The sequence below is a fragment of the Centropristis striata genome, chromosome 15 (genome assembly GCF_030273125.1).
Source record: "Centropristis striata isolate RG_2023a ecotype Rhode Island chromosome 15, C.striata_1.0, whole genome shotgun sequence".
Lineage (NCBI taxonomy): Eukaryota > Metazoa > Chordata > Actinopteri > Perciformes > Serranidae > Centropristis > Centropristis striata.
This window is the reverse complement of record NC_081531.1, coordinates 16,589,484-16,604,503: the sequence shown is the minus strand read 5'-3', so window position 1 is coordinate 16,604,503 and position 15,020 is coordinate 16,589,484. Positions and strand designations below refer to the sequence as shown.

The following is a 15,020-nucleotide window of genomic DNA, read 5'->3' as shown; positions in this document are numbered from 1 at the left end:
TTACACCGGGTGGACAGTGTTTTCTTCAAAATAATAGCACACATTTTGATACTGTTTAATCCAAGGGGCCACATAAAAAACCGCCAAAGATGATATTTAAGCATTCAAAACCTTAGCTTATTTAAAAATGGAATTTAAGCATATCGTCACACTGTTAAAATAATCGCCAAGTCATTTTTTGTTAAAATTGTTGTTGTTTTTTGCCTACATCATCTCCTCGTGATGCCGGCCACCTATGGTAAAATCGCCTACATCCTCAGTTGATCAGATCATGTGATTTTACCCCTTTTTAAGATAATGGCCTCTGTTAAGTGTGTGATTTATTCTGATTTATTATGCCTAAGTCAAAATAAAATGTGACATTTTTTTGAACATGCCTTTGTGACTTAAGCAAGTTATGGCAACACTTTATTTTGAAAGTATCTACATAAGAGTGACATGAGCGTGTCACAAACATGAAATGGGATGTGTCATGAACATTAATGACACCTTGAAGTAACATTAATGTTCATGATAATTGTCATGTTTCTGACAGGCTGGTGTGACTCTTATGTAGACACCTTCAAAATAAAGTGTTACCATCTTGCTTAAGTCACAAAAGCATGTTCAAAAAATTGCCTAAGTAATTTATTTCTCTTAAGTTACATAATTTACACACAGTGTTTTTACTATACCAGTAGCCATCCTTTGTTACATCCTTTTTGAGTGAAATGATCAATAAATGTCATATGTTACACTTTTGGTGAAGTTTTTTGTGTTTCCTGCAAAACTTGAAAAAATGAGTTAGGCTGACGATATTTGGAAGTTACAAATACATTGATTGAAACAATGAGACTTCCAACAATAACAATTATTTTTGTACGACAATGACATTTCTCATTTTTGTGCCCAATTACTTACACAATACACAAGCTTTTTTTGCACAATTAAAACCTTATACAATGTACACATTCTGGGTTCCTTTTGTGTACAATGAGATACTGTTTGAACAAAACATAGATAAGAATTATTCCGTCGTTCATCGTTTTAAATTGATCATTTTATTTTTAATTTGACACAGGGGCCACAGCAGGTGCCAAGGGCTTCTTCACAGGGGCAGTGGCCCCTGTAGGTCCTTGTGTATAACCATCAATGATGAGGGAGCAGTTGTAAGTAAAACCCATGGATGTGAATTGTGTTTTCAATGCTAGAAGACAGAAAATCAAAATAGACTTGCAACTTGACTTGGATTTTAACACCAGTGATTCGCATGGATGTAGTACTTGAGTCTGGTCTCGGGCTTGGGTACTCATCAAGCTGTTTCTGGCTTTTGATTTGTGTAAGATGTACAGAACATTGACTGATTGTTTCATTCTAGTTGTACACATATACATTCAATAACTTTGATGTTATCAGCAGATCAATTTTATTTATAGATTGATTATTTCTGTCCTTTGTAACTCCTTTATCACTATATTGGCAAGAGTAAAAATGCTTAGAAAATTGTGTTATGACTACTGTTTGTTACACAGATTTGGTGCAAACATTTTTGACTACTCAAGAATTGATAAAAAATAATGTAAAATATCCCCCCAAATTACCACATTAAGGCCCCGAGACATTGAGGAACACTACAGAAAAATCCACACTGTGATTTAGCAACAAAAAATGTTTTTGTTGATTTCTGCAGGAATTTCATTTTTCTGCAATTGGATGGCGAGCACTTCTGTTCTGGAGAATGCTGAGGAACCTGCTTATTGTCAGTATATCCAGGAAGGCCCCACATCCTCTGAATGCTGTAGGTCTCTAGGTAATGGTTGTAAAGTTTCATGAGGCTGTGATTATCCTAGAGGATAGGATAGCAGGATTTTTTTTTTTACAGTGTGGTCAAATTCATCATTGGTGATTCATCATCACACATGAATAAAATTGGGCTCATTGAATCAAAAAGAGTCTCAACTTTCCATTCATACCAGATTTATGCAATTCAAAGACTGTTCAGGGATGCCAGCATGGAGAAATATTTAAACCCAATAAACGAAAATAACACATGTACTGTAGTTTTAGTTTTGGCATCTATTTTAGATTTAGTCTTTGGACAAAAATGGTTATTAGTTAAAGTCTCATTTTATTCATTTGTATCCCTTATTTAATTAGTCTAGTTTCAGTCTGTGTTAAAAGTTCTTACATTATGTTCATTACTGTTGTCAAAAAAAATTTAAAATCAATTTTATCTTGAAAACAGTCCATGGAACATTGATTATATTCCTGTTCGCTTGACGATAGTTCGTGACGGAGGCAGTGGCTCATCATGTGACCGCAGAGAGCCAATCAGGTGGGACAACCCAGCTGGAGTGTATTTTTTCCTTTGCATATCATTTACTGCAAAATAAAACAGGGCGAAATACTATAACAATAAATAAAACAAGAATAAACCCATTTTTACAGTTTGCCTGATCTGCAGTTTGCCAGGCATTGCAATTAGCTTTTTTTTGTTGCATAATATCACTGGTTTAAACTTATATGCAGGGATAGTAGCATTTTGGCTCTTTATTAGTCATTATAAGGCATTATTAGGAACAGCATATATATTTTATTTTTTATGAAATCCTTAAAATGTCTACTCTTGCACAAAATATTTACATGCAATATATACATTCAAGCACTTTCAATGACCCATGTCTATTTTCAAAAATGTTCAAGGATCCATGGGAACCATGTTTTTAGATGTTTTGCCAGCAGCTACTTGCACTAGACCCTTATTAATTTCTAGTAGGTCTTTGAGAATAAACTAGTCCAGGATGCCAACACAATTACCGGCAGGGTGGCAGGAAGTTGGGCATAATTCGAGGAACACGAACAATAAAATGTGGGTAGAGAAGTTAGAAGCGGGAACTTGAAACAAGTTTTATATATCGTTTTGAAAGGGCAACAGAGGTCACAGAAATCAGCTTCTCTGTAAATGACCACACTGTATTAGATGCCAAATTAAACATCAGTGTGTGATGAATACATTAAATGATTATCTGTTTGGGCTAAATAGACCACATGCCCCTGGTCCTAATGGTAACTGTCAGTGGTGGAAAGTACATTTACTCAAGAACTGTACTCTAATATACATCTGAAGTACCATTTCATGCAACTTTATACGTATACTCCACTACATGTCAGAGGCATATATTGTACTTTTTTACTAATCTGCATTTGTCCGTGAACTTAAGTTACTTTACAGATGACACTTTTCCATCCCCTTCCTGTCCAGTGACAACATCTACCTCTATTGTGATGATTCCTAATTTTTGTGGTATACTGAAGGATTAAGTGTTTGTGTGCTTTAAGTGCTTTAAGTGTTGGTAACATTCTCCTTCTTAAATAAAGTAAAACTCAGATGGAAAATGCATTGTCACAAAGCTGAAAACAGGGCTGTTTTTCTTCTGACACTATGAAGAGTTGTCTTTTGAGGAATATTTGTCAATCATCTTATATTTAAAAATATATCTAGTATATATATATATATATATATATATATATATATATATATATATATATATTAGATTTTTTGAAAAAGTGTTTCTATTATTAATATTATAATTTTTATGTAAGTGGTAATCATAATATTTTGTCTGGTAATTTGTGAATTACTATTTTAGTTCTATGGATTACATTTATGACATATCGTATCTAATTTAAGTATATCGTCACACTGTTAAAATAATCATAAGTCTTTTTTTGTAAGAATTGTTTTTTTGCCTACATCATCTCCTCATGATGCCGGCCACCTATGGTAAAATCGCCTACATCCTCAGTTGATCAGATCATGTGATTTTACCCCTTTAAGATAATGGCCTATGTCAAGTGTGTGACTTAAGCGGATTAATTATGCCTAAATCAAAATAAAATGTGACTTAGGCAATTTTTTTGAACATGCCTTTGTGACTTAAGCAAGTTATGGCAACACTTTATTCTGAAGGTGTCTACATAAGAGTGATATGAGTGTGTCATAGATATGACATGGGATGTGTCATGAACATTAATGACACTTTATAGTAACATCAATGCTCATGATACTTGTCATGTCATGTTTCTGACAGGCTTGTGTGACTCTTATGTAGGAACCTTCAAAATAAAGTGTTACCATATCTTGCTTAAAAGTCACAAAGGCATGTTCAAAAATGCCTAAGTCATTTATTTCTCTTAAGTTAAATAATTTACACAGCGTTATTACTATGCCAATAGCCATCCTTTGTTACATCCTTTTTGAGTGAAATGATCAATACATTTTATTATTTTAACAGGATGACGATATATCTAATATATATATATATATACACACACACATATATATATACATTATATATATATACATATATATACATTATATATATATATATATATATATATATATATATATATATATATATATATATATATTAAATTTTACATTTTTTGAAAAAGTGTTTCTATTATTAATATTATAATTGTTATGTTAGTAGTAATCGTAATATTTTGTCTGGTAATTCGTGAATTACTATTTTAGTTCTATGGATTACATTTATGACATATTATTGTCGCTTTTTTTATTTTTTGAAAACCTTTGTTCAATTAAAAAAGTTTCCTTCGTAAATGGCTCGCTTTTATTTTGAAGATTCCACACGGAAACACTATGTTGTTTATGGACTGGATGGAGATTTTATTTTTCTAACGCTAGCCGGAAGTGTTGCTTTATAGCTGCTAGCTTGATGGGTATGTTTTCTGTTCCCTGGGGCCACAGTGTTTTCAACGGGACTGAACTTACTACTTACTGGACTCGCCATGGCCGCTTGACCCAGGCTGAAATACCCTTCTTCCGTTATAATTTGTCCGAAACATTTGCACAAACTTTTCCGAGACAAACTTTCGCCTTTTGTATAGTTTTTATGTCAAGAAATAAGGATGCAACCCCCACCGAGAAAGGTGAGTTTTCCCGTTGTAGCCGTTGAAGCTAACGTTACTTGTCTGGAAACGTTCTCGACGGAGTGGTGCATATTTAATGGATTGGAAATGTTGTACGCTTTGTTGCTGCTCGGCTGGCTTAAACGATAAACTTGGCTTTTCTATTCTGTAAAATCTCGCTAGTTCGTTGTCTGTGAAGTTTAGTTTGCTTTTGTTGTTTCTTTAAATAGCGAAGGAAGAAAAAATTCTAAAAAAAAAAAAAAAAGTCCCATGTGCCCAAGGCCGCTTTAATGCACGGGCTTACCTGGGCTGAAGCCCAGGGGCCTCCCAAGTTAAGGGGCCTCCCAAAGGTCACATTGTTTTGTAACTTGTCAGGTTTTCTGTCAATCACTCTAATCGCACGTTACGTCACGCAATGTAACGTAACTTACGTGGCTGCTGATTGATCTAAATTAGGAGTGACCCACGTGCCCCCATAGCCTATGGCGGGTGGGCTTACCTATCAGAATGTCTATAGTTAGTTATGGGGCGTGTCCCTCTATGACTGTCAATCATAGATTGAGTGGAAAAATTAAGTGGAAAATGTCAGGGAGATCGTTTGAGAGTGGTTGCCAGAAGAGGAAAAAGCTGATCAAGAAGGAGTTGCGGGAGAAAGAAATTCTGAAGAGCATCCCAAAGCTCACTGGATTTTTTAAACCAGCTTCTGCTGAAAATGGACCCAGCACCGGAGGAAGGCCGCTGTCCCACACACCGCAGGGAGCGGAGGAGGGATCGGAGGAGGGAGCGGAGGTGGATGCGCAGGTGGATGTAGCGGGAGAGGAGCAGGGTACCGCCCGCAGCAGTGGAGGAGAGGAGGAGGGGGGAGCACACGAGCCCCAGAGAGAGGACCAGGCTGCAAACCAGTCAGCGGGAGACCGAGACGGGTCAGATGACCCGTACAACAGTGACCCGGGCCGCTGGGGAAACAGCAATGACCCGAAAGTGCGCGCTTTTTGGGCGAAAATGGGACCGGAGCCGTGTCAAAATAAAGACGCTGACGTGTCAGCGTCCGAACGCCACTATAAACAGCAGAGAAGATTTTTCTCAAAAATGCATTTCAAACGCAAACTGTGTAACGGAGAGTGTGTGCCCAGAGAATGGCTCTGTTACTCACCATCAGCAGGTACTGTGTTTTGTTTTGCATGCAAAATATTTGGCGAGAACAAGGAAAAATCAGCATTTGTTAGAGGTGGTTATTGTGACTGGAAACATGCTAATCATCGTATAGCAGAACATGAAAGCTGTGACATTCACAGAAAAGCCATGATCGCTTACATCAATCAGGCAGCTGACAGTGGGACAGTGGACTCACAACTCAAAAAGCAGTTCAATGAGGAATGTGAATATTGGACACAAGTTCTACAGAGAGTTGTTGCTGTTGTAAAGTTTTTGGCTGAAAGGGGACTTGCTTTCAGGGGTGACAGCCACAGGTTTGGAGACAACGACAACGGCAATTATTTGGGATGCATGGAGCTGATCAGCCAGTTTGATCCTTTTTTAAAGGCTCATATTGAAAAATATGGAAACGCTGGCAGAGGAACCCCATCCTACCTCTCCCTGAATGTGTGTGAGGAATTCATACAGCTGATGGGACAGAAAGTTCTCGAGGAAGTAATCAGCAGAGTGAAACTGGCAAAGTATTTTGCTATCAGTGTGGACTCCACGCCAGATATCACACATATGGACCAACTGACTTTCATCCTGCGATACGTGTCACCAGAGGGCTGTATAGAGGAGCGCTTTGTAAAGTTCCTCCCTATTGAAAGCCACACAGGAGAAGCACTGTTCAACGCAGTTATTAGTGTTTTAGAGGAGATGGGCATTGACATTAATAACTGTAGAGGACAATGTTATGACAATGCTCATAATATGTCAGGAGCCTACAAAGGCGTGCAGGCCCGCATCAAGCAGATCAGCTCATTGGCACAGTGGGTTCCCTGTGCAGCACATACTCTAAACCTGGTGGGGGTCAACAGTGTGAACTGCTGTGAGGAGACTGAACAGTTTTTCAGTTTTGTACAAGCTTTGTTCAACTTTTCATCAAAGACCACTTCACGTTGGCAGATGATCAGGGCAGGGTTGCAGCCCAATGATAATAAAAGAATAGAGACTTTGAAATCGCTTTCTGACACAAGATGGTCAGCGCATGCTGTCGCAACCAAAGCCCTATGTCAGAACTACGCAGGGATCCAGCAGTCATTACTCAACATTGCTGATGATGAGCACCAGAATTTGAGCACAAGAGAGGAGGCTAGGGCACTGCACAAAAAGATGAACAAACTGGAAATTGCATTCATGTGCAACATGTGGAATGCCATCCTTCAACGTTTCCAGGGTGTGAGTACTGCACTGCAAGCGGTGGAATTGGATCTGTGCAATGCTATGGATCTGGTTCGGTCATTGCGTGAATATGTAGCAGGCCTCCGGGATCAGTTTGATAGCTTTGAGACAGCTGCAAGGAACATGTCCCCCACTGTGTCTCATGAGTACAAAGCAGACACCCAGCGACAGAAAAAAAGAAAGAGACAGGCTGATGAGTCGTCTGAGCCTGAGTGCGAGCTATCAGGCCGCAAACGCTTCTGTACATCTGTGTATTTCTCTGTCATTGACCGTTTAGTGTCAGAACTGGACAGAAGGTACCAGTCATACAAAGATGTGTGTGAAAACTTCGGGTTTTTAAATGGGTTGCACTTGATTTCCCACCAAGACCTCCGCTCAGCAGCATTGAGCCTACAGAGGAAATACAACAGTGACTTGGAAGAGGACTTTGTGGAGGAGGTGGTACAGTTCAAAGAATTTGTACAGGATGAAAATGTGACGAGCACGTCTGCAGTGGAGTTACTGAAATTCTTAAGAAGAAGAAAACTCCATACAGTGTTTCCAAACACAGACATAGCTCTACGGCTATTCCTGACTATGCCAGTGACCAATGCAAGCGGAGAACGGTCCTTCTCCAAACTGGGCTTGGTGAAAAATAGACTGCGATCAAGCATGCAGCAAGACCGAGTCAGTCATCTAACACTGATGTCTATTGAGCACGACATCCTTCGTGATTTGGATTTTAAGGACATAATCAGGGCCTTTTCTTCAAAGAAGGCAAGACGAAAGCACTTCTAAAAAGGTTAGAAAGTGCTGTATTTATAGCTTGTGCAGGTTTTACATTTTTGTGTTGTGTTTTCTGTTGTGCATTGTTTTTGAAATGCATATTTGCTTAGATGTTTGTCTAGATTATACTGCAAACCTACTAAAACCCTATTAATGTTGCTCAGTTTAATATTTTTGGTACCTGGCATTAGGCCATGTTGCTATCCATGGTGCTGAATTGAGTGTGTTTGTGTGTCTTGGTAGGTGCATGTGATTGTTCACAGGGCCCACTGAGGCCAGAGAAGAGGCTCCTACTTTGATCTGTTGCTGTTCTTTTGATTATGCTGTTGTTGTTTTTAAGTTAATAAGTTATTATCAATGTTTGTGCAGACAGGTGATGGATGGTGATGTTTTTCATAATGTTGTTTAAAATCATCCTTTCACACATTTTGGTTTTATAATCACCATAAGTTGCTGTGTGTGGTTGTTAAATAAAGTGTCTTGTGTTTATTCTCAAGTGGGCTCAGTGATATGTTAATAACAACATTATTGTGTTTTCTGATTCAAAGAGGGAAAACTCACTGTATTATGTCTCGAAAGAAACTAATGCATTTTGTGATGTAGATTACCTAGATATCACACTTTTTTTAAAATTAGACTCTATAAATCGAGGGGATGGGGGCCCACAAATCTCTCAGCCCCGGGGCCTAACCTTGGGTTAAGGTGGCCTTGCATGTGCCACATTTTTTTAGGGAGAATAGCCCCGTTAACGTGCCCCGTTCCCTCTCCAATAGAAAGAGACCGTCCTGCCAATATGCATTCAAAACGTCACAATATGAGCCGTTTCAAACATCCACTTAAAAACAACTTAACATATTTTAAGAAGTTACTTTCCAGAGGTGTTGTATTACATCGGCGTGCAAGTAATTCGCCAACCGAATCTTTAAGTTCAAGTAAATATCCAGTTTGGTTCACACTGTGGAGCAAGATTGTGGCAATAGCTGGCAAAACAAACGTCAAGACTGCATCTTAATGAAATCCAGTTTGCGTTTATTGTATATCGTCACCCTTTTAAAATAATAATTATAGGTTAATTCAAAGTAATCTACCTAGCTCGAGAGGGAACGCGTTTTAGTTGGAGAAATCAATGTTACAATACAATAAACACAAATATTAGCAAACGTCTGGTTCTGAGCGAAAAAAATGTCCACGTGGGATCATATTTCAATAATATGGCTCAGCAGCACAGAAAACTGACCATTTCTAACCCAGTACATTTTGAAACTGCTGGTAACTGGATTAAAGTAAATGCAGTGTTTGTTTGTTTAATGGCCAAGATATGTGGACTTGTTTTAAGATTTTTATTTATTATTATTATTATTATTGACATTTTGATTGTCCGCCATGAGTGATGAGGTCATACTTAAACTATGTTTGTTCCTAATTATTTTTAGTTTCTTGAGAATATGATGACGTTAAAGCTCTCTGACTTGGCTGACAGTGATACATGATTCATGATGATTAATGATAACATCCACAATTTTCAAAATGTGAACAATACATCTTCATTGCAATGAATAAACTTTGATCCGCCTTATAATTTAAATAAGGAAGAAACTGTTTTCCTGTTGACAACCCTTCCAGTTATCAGGAATGCAATCTGGTCACTGCACTTCCTAGTTTATCTCATGGCCAGTCAGAAGCCTAGAGAGACCGACTCTCACCTTGATAATAAGTGGAGCTCACTTTCACTTCCTAGATTTCTCATTAAGAAAAAGTTTAGTGATAAAAAGTGACTACATTCATTTTCTATTAGTCTGCTGAAGTCTTCTTTCTACCACCTCATTGATTAATTGATTAATTACTTCAGTGCCACTATATTTTATACTGGGGATAGTTCAGTTTCAGTTGTTACTGGATCTCTGGGGAGAGGTAATACTGTAAGTCAAGTCCTCATCTTGGTTGGCCAGTAACACCAGTCAGCTGTCTGGTTCTACTGTGCTTGGCTCTGAAGCACCAGAGAGATCAATTGGATTTGTTTATTGTACGGCTATTGATCTCTGTAGTCTTTGTTGTCATTTAGACATGTGCTTGGTAAGGTTGTCAATACGATTTCCCGTTATCACAATACAATCTCCACATCTCATAGTGGCGAAAGTACCGAAGCTATAAACAACAAAACAGATCTATTTTCAGATCTTCAACCAAAAGCTGCACTGATAAAATAACAGGGAAGAAAATCAACTGTGTTGTGGCATGTGTTCAGTGATTGTTATTATCACTATTTTTTGTGTACCAGCACTGTGTGCAGGTTGTTAATTAAAAAAAAAGAAATCTATTTTCTATACCAGTGTTTTCATACTAGTATTGTATGTAAAATTCTGGCATTGTGACAACACTTAATGAGGCCTGAAACTAACAATTATTAACATAATTAATCTGATGATTATTTTCTTGATTAATCAATTTGATTAGTAGTTTGGTCTATAAAACGCCACAAAGCAGTGATCAGATGTCGTCAAAGTGCTTGTTTTGCTCAACCAACTGTCCAGAACCTGAAAATATTAAATCTATTACATAAGACATAACAGCAGCATATCCTCACATTTTAGAAATATTTGTCATTTTTACATGAAAAATTAATCAATAGATTAATAGATCTGATGGATAAACTGATGAGTTGTTTCAGTCTTAACGTAATAACAATATTTGCCTTTGACTTATAAGTAGAAAGACTCATGACATGTGGGTGACATGTTTCTTAATATGTCCATGAACACAAATACTGTAGTTTATTTTGACTTGGTCCCACATACAACGACCAGCTGCCATAAATATTCACTAAGCACCAAATGTGGACTAATCGGCTGCTGAACATAGTCACCAACAAATGCACTATTTCCACCTCTATAAGTAAAGTTTGCTATTAAAAAAAACTGTCATGCCCAGCTGGTTTTACAAATTTAACCATATGTTCGTGACCTGTTTTTAAAGATTTATATCCTCAGAAGAAACAAATGGAATTGCGGCAGAGTGCCATAGACATTCTAGGAAAGTCAGAAAATATTGGGGCATACCTGCCACACCACAGCTGTTTTACTTCTTGTCTGTCACACGACGGACTCTACAATTATAAACTCAAAGTGTCCACTCCGTACACCGCAGAGTAGCAGGAGTCAGATTTCACCGATCATGTAACAAAAATTTCATTGGGTGCAGCTTACTATAATAGTGTTTACCTCCTGGTTAAATTATGTTTGCCATAGCTGACACAACACACAGACAGGCCACTCGAGACAACAAGAAAATGCTGGAGGGTTCGGTGTGAAAGCAAGAAACCAAAAGCACTGTTCAAATACATTAGAGCTAACGTTAAAAAAGTGTTCCACAGGTATTGACCGTATTCGATAACTTTCTTTTCTTGGAAAATGTTCTATGTAATCGATAACACCACTTTAGTCACAAATGTATTAAACAGTGGTAAATTTCCTCACCATGGCATCCTTAGGGACCAATCGTCCAAAACTCAAAGATTGAGATTTAGTTTACTCTCATATGTGACAAAAAAAACTCTCTAAATCCTGACTTTAGTTAGTGATTCATGTTTATATCTTCATTTTAGTTGCAGTTAATAAAGATGAATAACTATTGAAACTATTGAAATAAGGACGGTAATAACCTGTTGACAGCACATTATTATTTTTGTTATTTTCTAGTTATTATTATTATTACCAGTACTGAGACCTGGTCACTTCACTATATCATTTATCTAACGGCCAATTAGGAACACAGAGAGACTCTCACCTGTCAAGAGCTACTGGGTGATAATGAGCACAGCTCATTTTCATTAACACCATTTAAGAGCTCAGCAGAATCAACACAGCCCTCTTGAGTGGTCGGCATACATATTAGAGATGGACTGATATATCGGCCAGCCGATATTTGCGTTTTTTACTTGTATTGGCATCGGCCGATATGTGTGTGCGTTCACTGGTCAATTAGCCCATTTCACTGAGCCAACGCCAGGCAAGGCTCGGTGCAACATCTGCCATTCGCTGGTGAGCTGCTGCTGATACCGGAAAAAAGAAAAACACATCAAATATGTGGACTCATCTGAGGCGCCACCACCTCGCGCCTATAACAACATACACATTGGGCCTCATTCACGAACCGTTCTTAAGAACAAATTTGTTCTTAAGTCCTACTTACGAAGATTGTGACATTCGTGAATTTTTTTCTTATCCAGGATTTTTCTTAGGTAAGAACAAATCCTAAGAACACTCAGGAGCACTCTTAAGCAAATTTCAGTGCTGACATGTTGGCATGGTTGTGTTGTCTTCTTTTGTTAAGTTCAATAAAATACATTACAGTGAAATTTCCGTCATATTTATGTATTTATTTATTTATTCATTTCATTTTTTTTCCATTTGTGCCAAACGCTTTAACATGAATCAAGTAAATTGGAAATCATGGCGTTCATTAGTGATACCACCTTATTTATAGGTGGCATTTCTTCATCCACGGCCTACAAAACAATGGCATATATATTGCTGCTGCAGGAGGGCTCTGTCCGCTCTGGTTCTGTTGCAAGTTGGCTCTTCGGGGCTTCATCTGTGATAAAAATTAAAAAATAAAATCAAACCAAGGTTGCAACCCCTCAGTCAAATACTAAAGACATATTTTGAGCTTACACACTATGGTTAATTCCTAACTTACAGGGCACACGTTTTAAATATATGTATTTATATGTATATGTGTGTATCTATAAAAAGGTATTATATCTAAGGTATTATTCCAGAAAATAAATTGTTTATGTTGTTGCAACCTGCACTATGGCTGCTAAATATAATTTTCTTCCTCTGAGTGATCTCCTGCAGCAGAACTTCTAGTTCTGAACTGCTAAAGTTTTTTTTATTTTTACCTGTGCTCCAACGGATTTACGCTTTGCTTTAGGCATTCTGTTGCTGTTTCCCCTGCGGTCCTTCTAATGGGCAGCTACCTATGCTAATCCTATGTTAATTAGACTCACCTGGCACGCATGCTCAATTTACGAGGAGATGGCATTTATCAATTTAAGAACACGGCTGCGAACAATTCAGCGGCTTAAGAACACGTTGATGAATCTGATGTATGGTCTTCTTAGAAATGTTCTTAAGAAGGACTTAAGAAAGAATCTAAGAAGATTCTTAAGAAGATATTTTGTTTGTTTTGTTAATGAATGTGTCTTTTTTTGTTTAAATTGAGACTTGTGTAACATTTGTTATCATTTTGTCATTTTTATTGTAAATGGAGGGAGAAAAGGCAATATCTATAATATTTGACTGATGTCAAAATAATCGGCATCGGCATTAAAAAAAACCATATCGGTCGACCACTAATACATATTGGAAATATTTTCAAACAAAGTGGAGAAATCCTTGTTGTATTTGCCTAGGAGCTGAAGAAAAGTAACTCAAGATTCTTTCGAATAAAATAAAATCCTTACTTCCTCTGCAGGTCCGGGTCACCCAGGAGCTGAAACACACCCATGCAGAGCAGATGAGCAGATTACATATCAAACACCAGACAGAGTGTGACCTCCTGGAAGACCTGAGGTGAGCAGTCAGAGGTCAACCTGTATACATGGTAGCATGCAGAGTCAACTCTATTTTGGCATGAATATAAGATGACCCTGACTATGAGACATTTTCTTCAAAATTCAGGAAATATTCAAGGTGGAAACTTTGACTGGCCAACATCTCCTGTCACAGGCAAGATTTTATAAAGCCTGGAAACAGCCAAGAGGAAATGCAGAAGTCTAGTTTTCTCTCAAATCACTTGAATAAAATATGCTGAAGTTATTATGGGATTTTTGCCCAATGGCGCCAAAAACCCTTTTAATTAAAGGGTAAGACCTGTTTATCCATACGTCCCATTAAAAGCCAGACAGTGAGTGTTATCTTCCTACAATGTAATTTGTATGTAAAATGTTTGTTTTCTTACACAGTTGCAGAATTGATTAATTCCAAACTATCTGCCTCCGGCTATTTTTGATTTTATACAAGTATGAGTAAATATTTAATCTTGGTCTAGTTCAAGTGTTCTGTGAAATTTTTTTTTGGATTGTTAGAGAGGATTTTCAACCATTTGACGAACAGCTACATAAATCCAAAGATTCAAGTGTAGTAGTGTTTAAGATTCTTGGAAAAGGCCAAGTAAACATAGACAGCTTTAGCACTATGTTCAAATGCGTAGGCATTTTAAAGGTTGAAAAGCCAAAGGTTGTGGTTGTGTTTTCAGCCTTAGTGTTGGGTTGAGTTGACAGCCTACTGGCTCCCCACTTCCTGTCTGTGGTTGGTGGCAGAGCTCTGAACCTCCAAACAGCTGGAAGTTAAGGTCATAGAGAGCTGCCAGATGTTCTGACTGCCCTGAATTGTTCGCTGTGGGAGGCTCAGTAACATTAGTCTGACAGAAACAATGAGAAACTCCCTGATCTTAGACGAGAAATGATTCAGCAAACTGGAAATTGCATCTGCTTGTCAGCAAAAGCTCTCTTTGGGGAAAATGAGAGGAAGCAAGTGTGGGGGGGACTAGAAGAAAGGGGAAGGGGGAAGAGAGCAGGGTAAAGGAAGAGAGGGAAGCTCCCAGGAAGTGAACCAGAGTTTTTTGTTTAGAGTCGAGGTGGAGCATCGCAGTCAAGTCTTGACATGTTTAATGACCTAATGATGATTTTGCAGCACACAAGTTTTTCCCAGAGAACTGACCTCTCTTCTTTTCTTAGACTTTTGTATGAATTTAACTTGACTCATCATCATTGTTGTTCCTCTTATTGTAAAGCATGCCTGAAATTGTCTAACACCATTATAAAAACAATATTTACAGACATACCTCACATTTCTTTGTAAGGTATGTCAAATCAGCCGAACATTTTCATCTTTTGAGAACATTACCAGTACTTTTTTTTTCATCTGTAAGATTAAAAAAGTTCTTGTGCATCAACTTCTTAT

At 37.7% G+C, this 15,020-nt stretch overlaps 1 protein-coding gene across 1 annotated transcript in view; it reads left to right on the top strand.

Moving 5' to 3' along the window:
- Nucleotides 1-4,676: 4,676 nt before the first annotated feature.
- The window catches only part of LOC131986411 (F-BAR and double SH3 domains protein 2-like), a 34,695-nt gene continuing 24,351 nt past the window's right edge, over nt 4,677-15,020 (top strand). The window contains exons 1-2 of the mRNA XM_059351355.1: nt 4,677-4,932; nt 13,531-13,628. Coding sequence (XP_059207338.1) covers nt 4,912-4,932; nt 13,531-13,628 — 119 coding nt within the window. The 5' untranslated portion in view covers nt 4,677-4,911. The remainder of the gene's footprint in view (nt 4,933-13,530; nt 13,629-15,020) is intronic.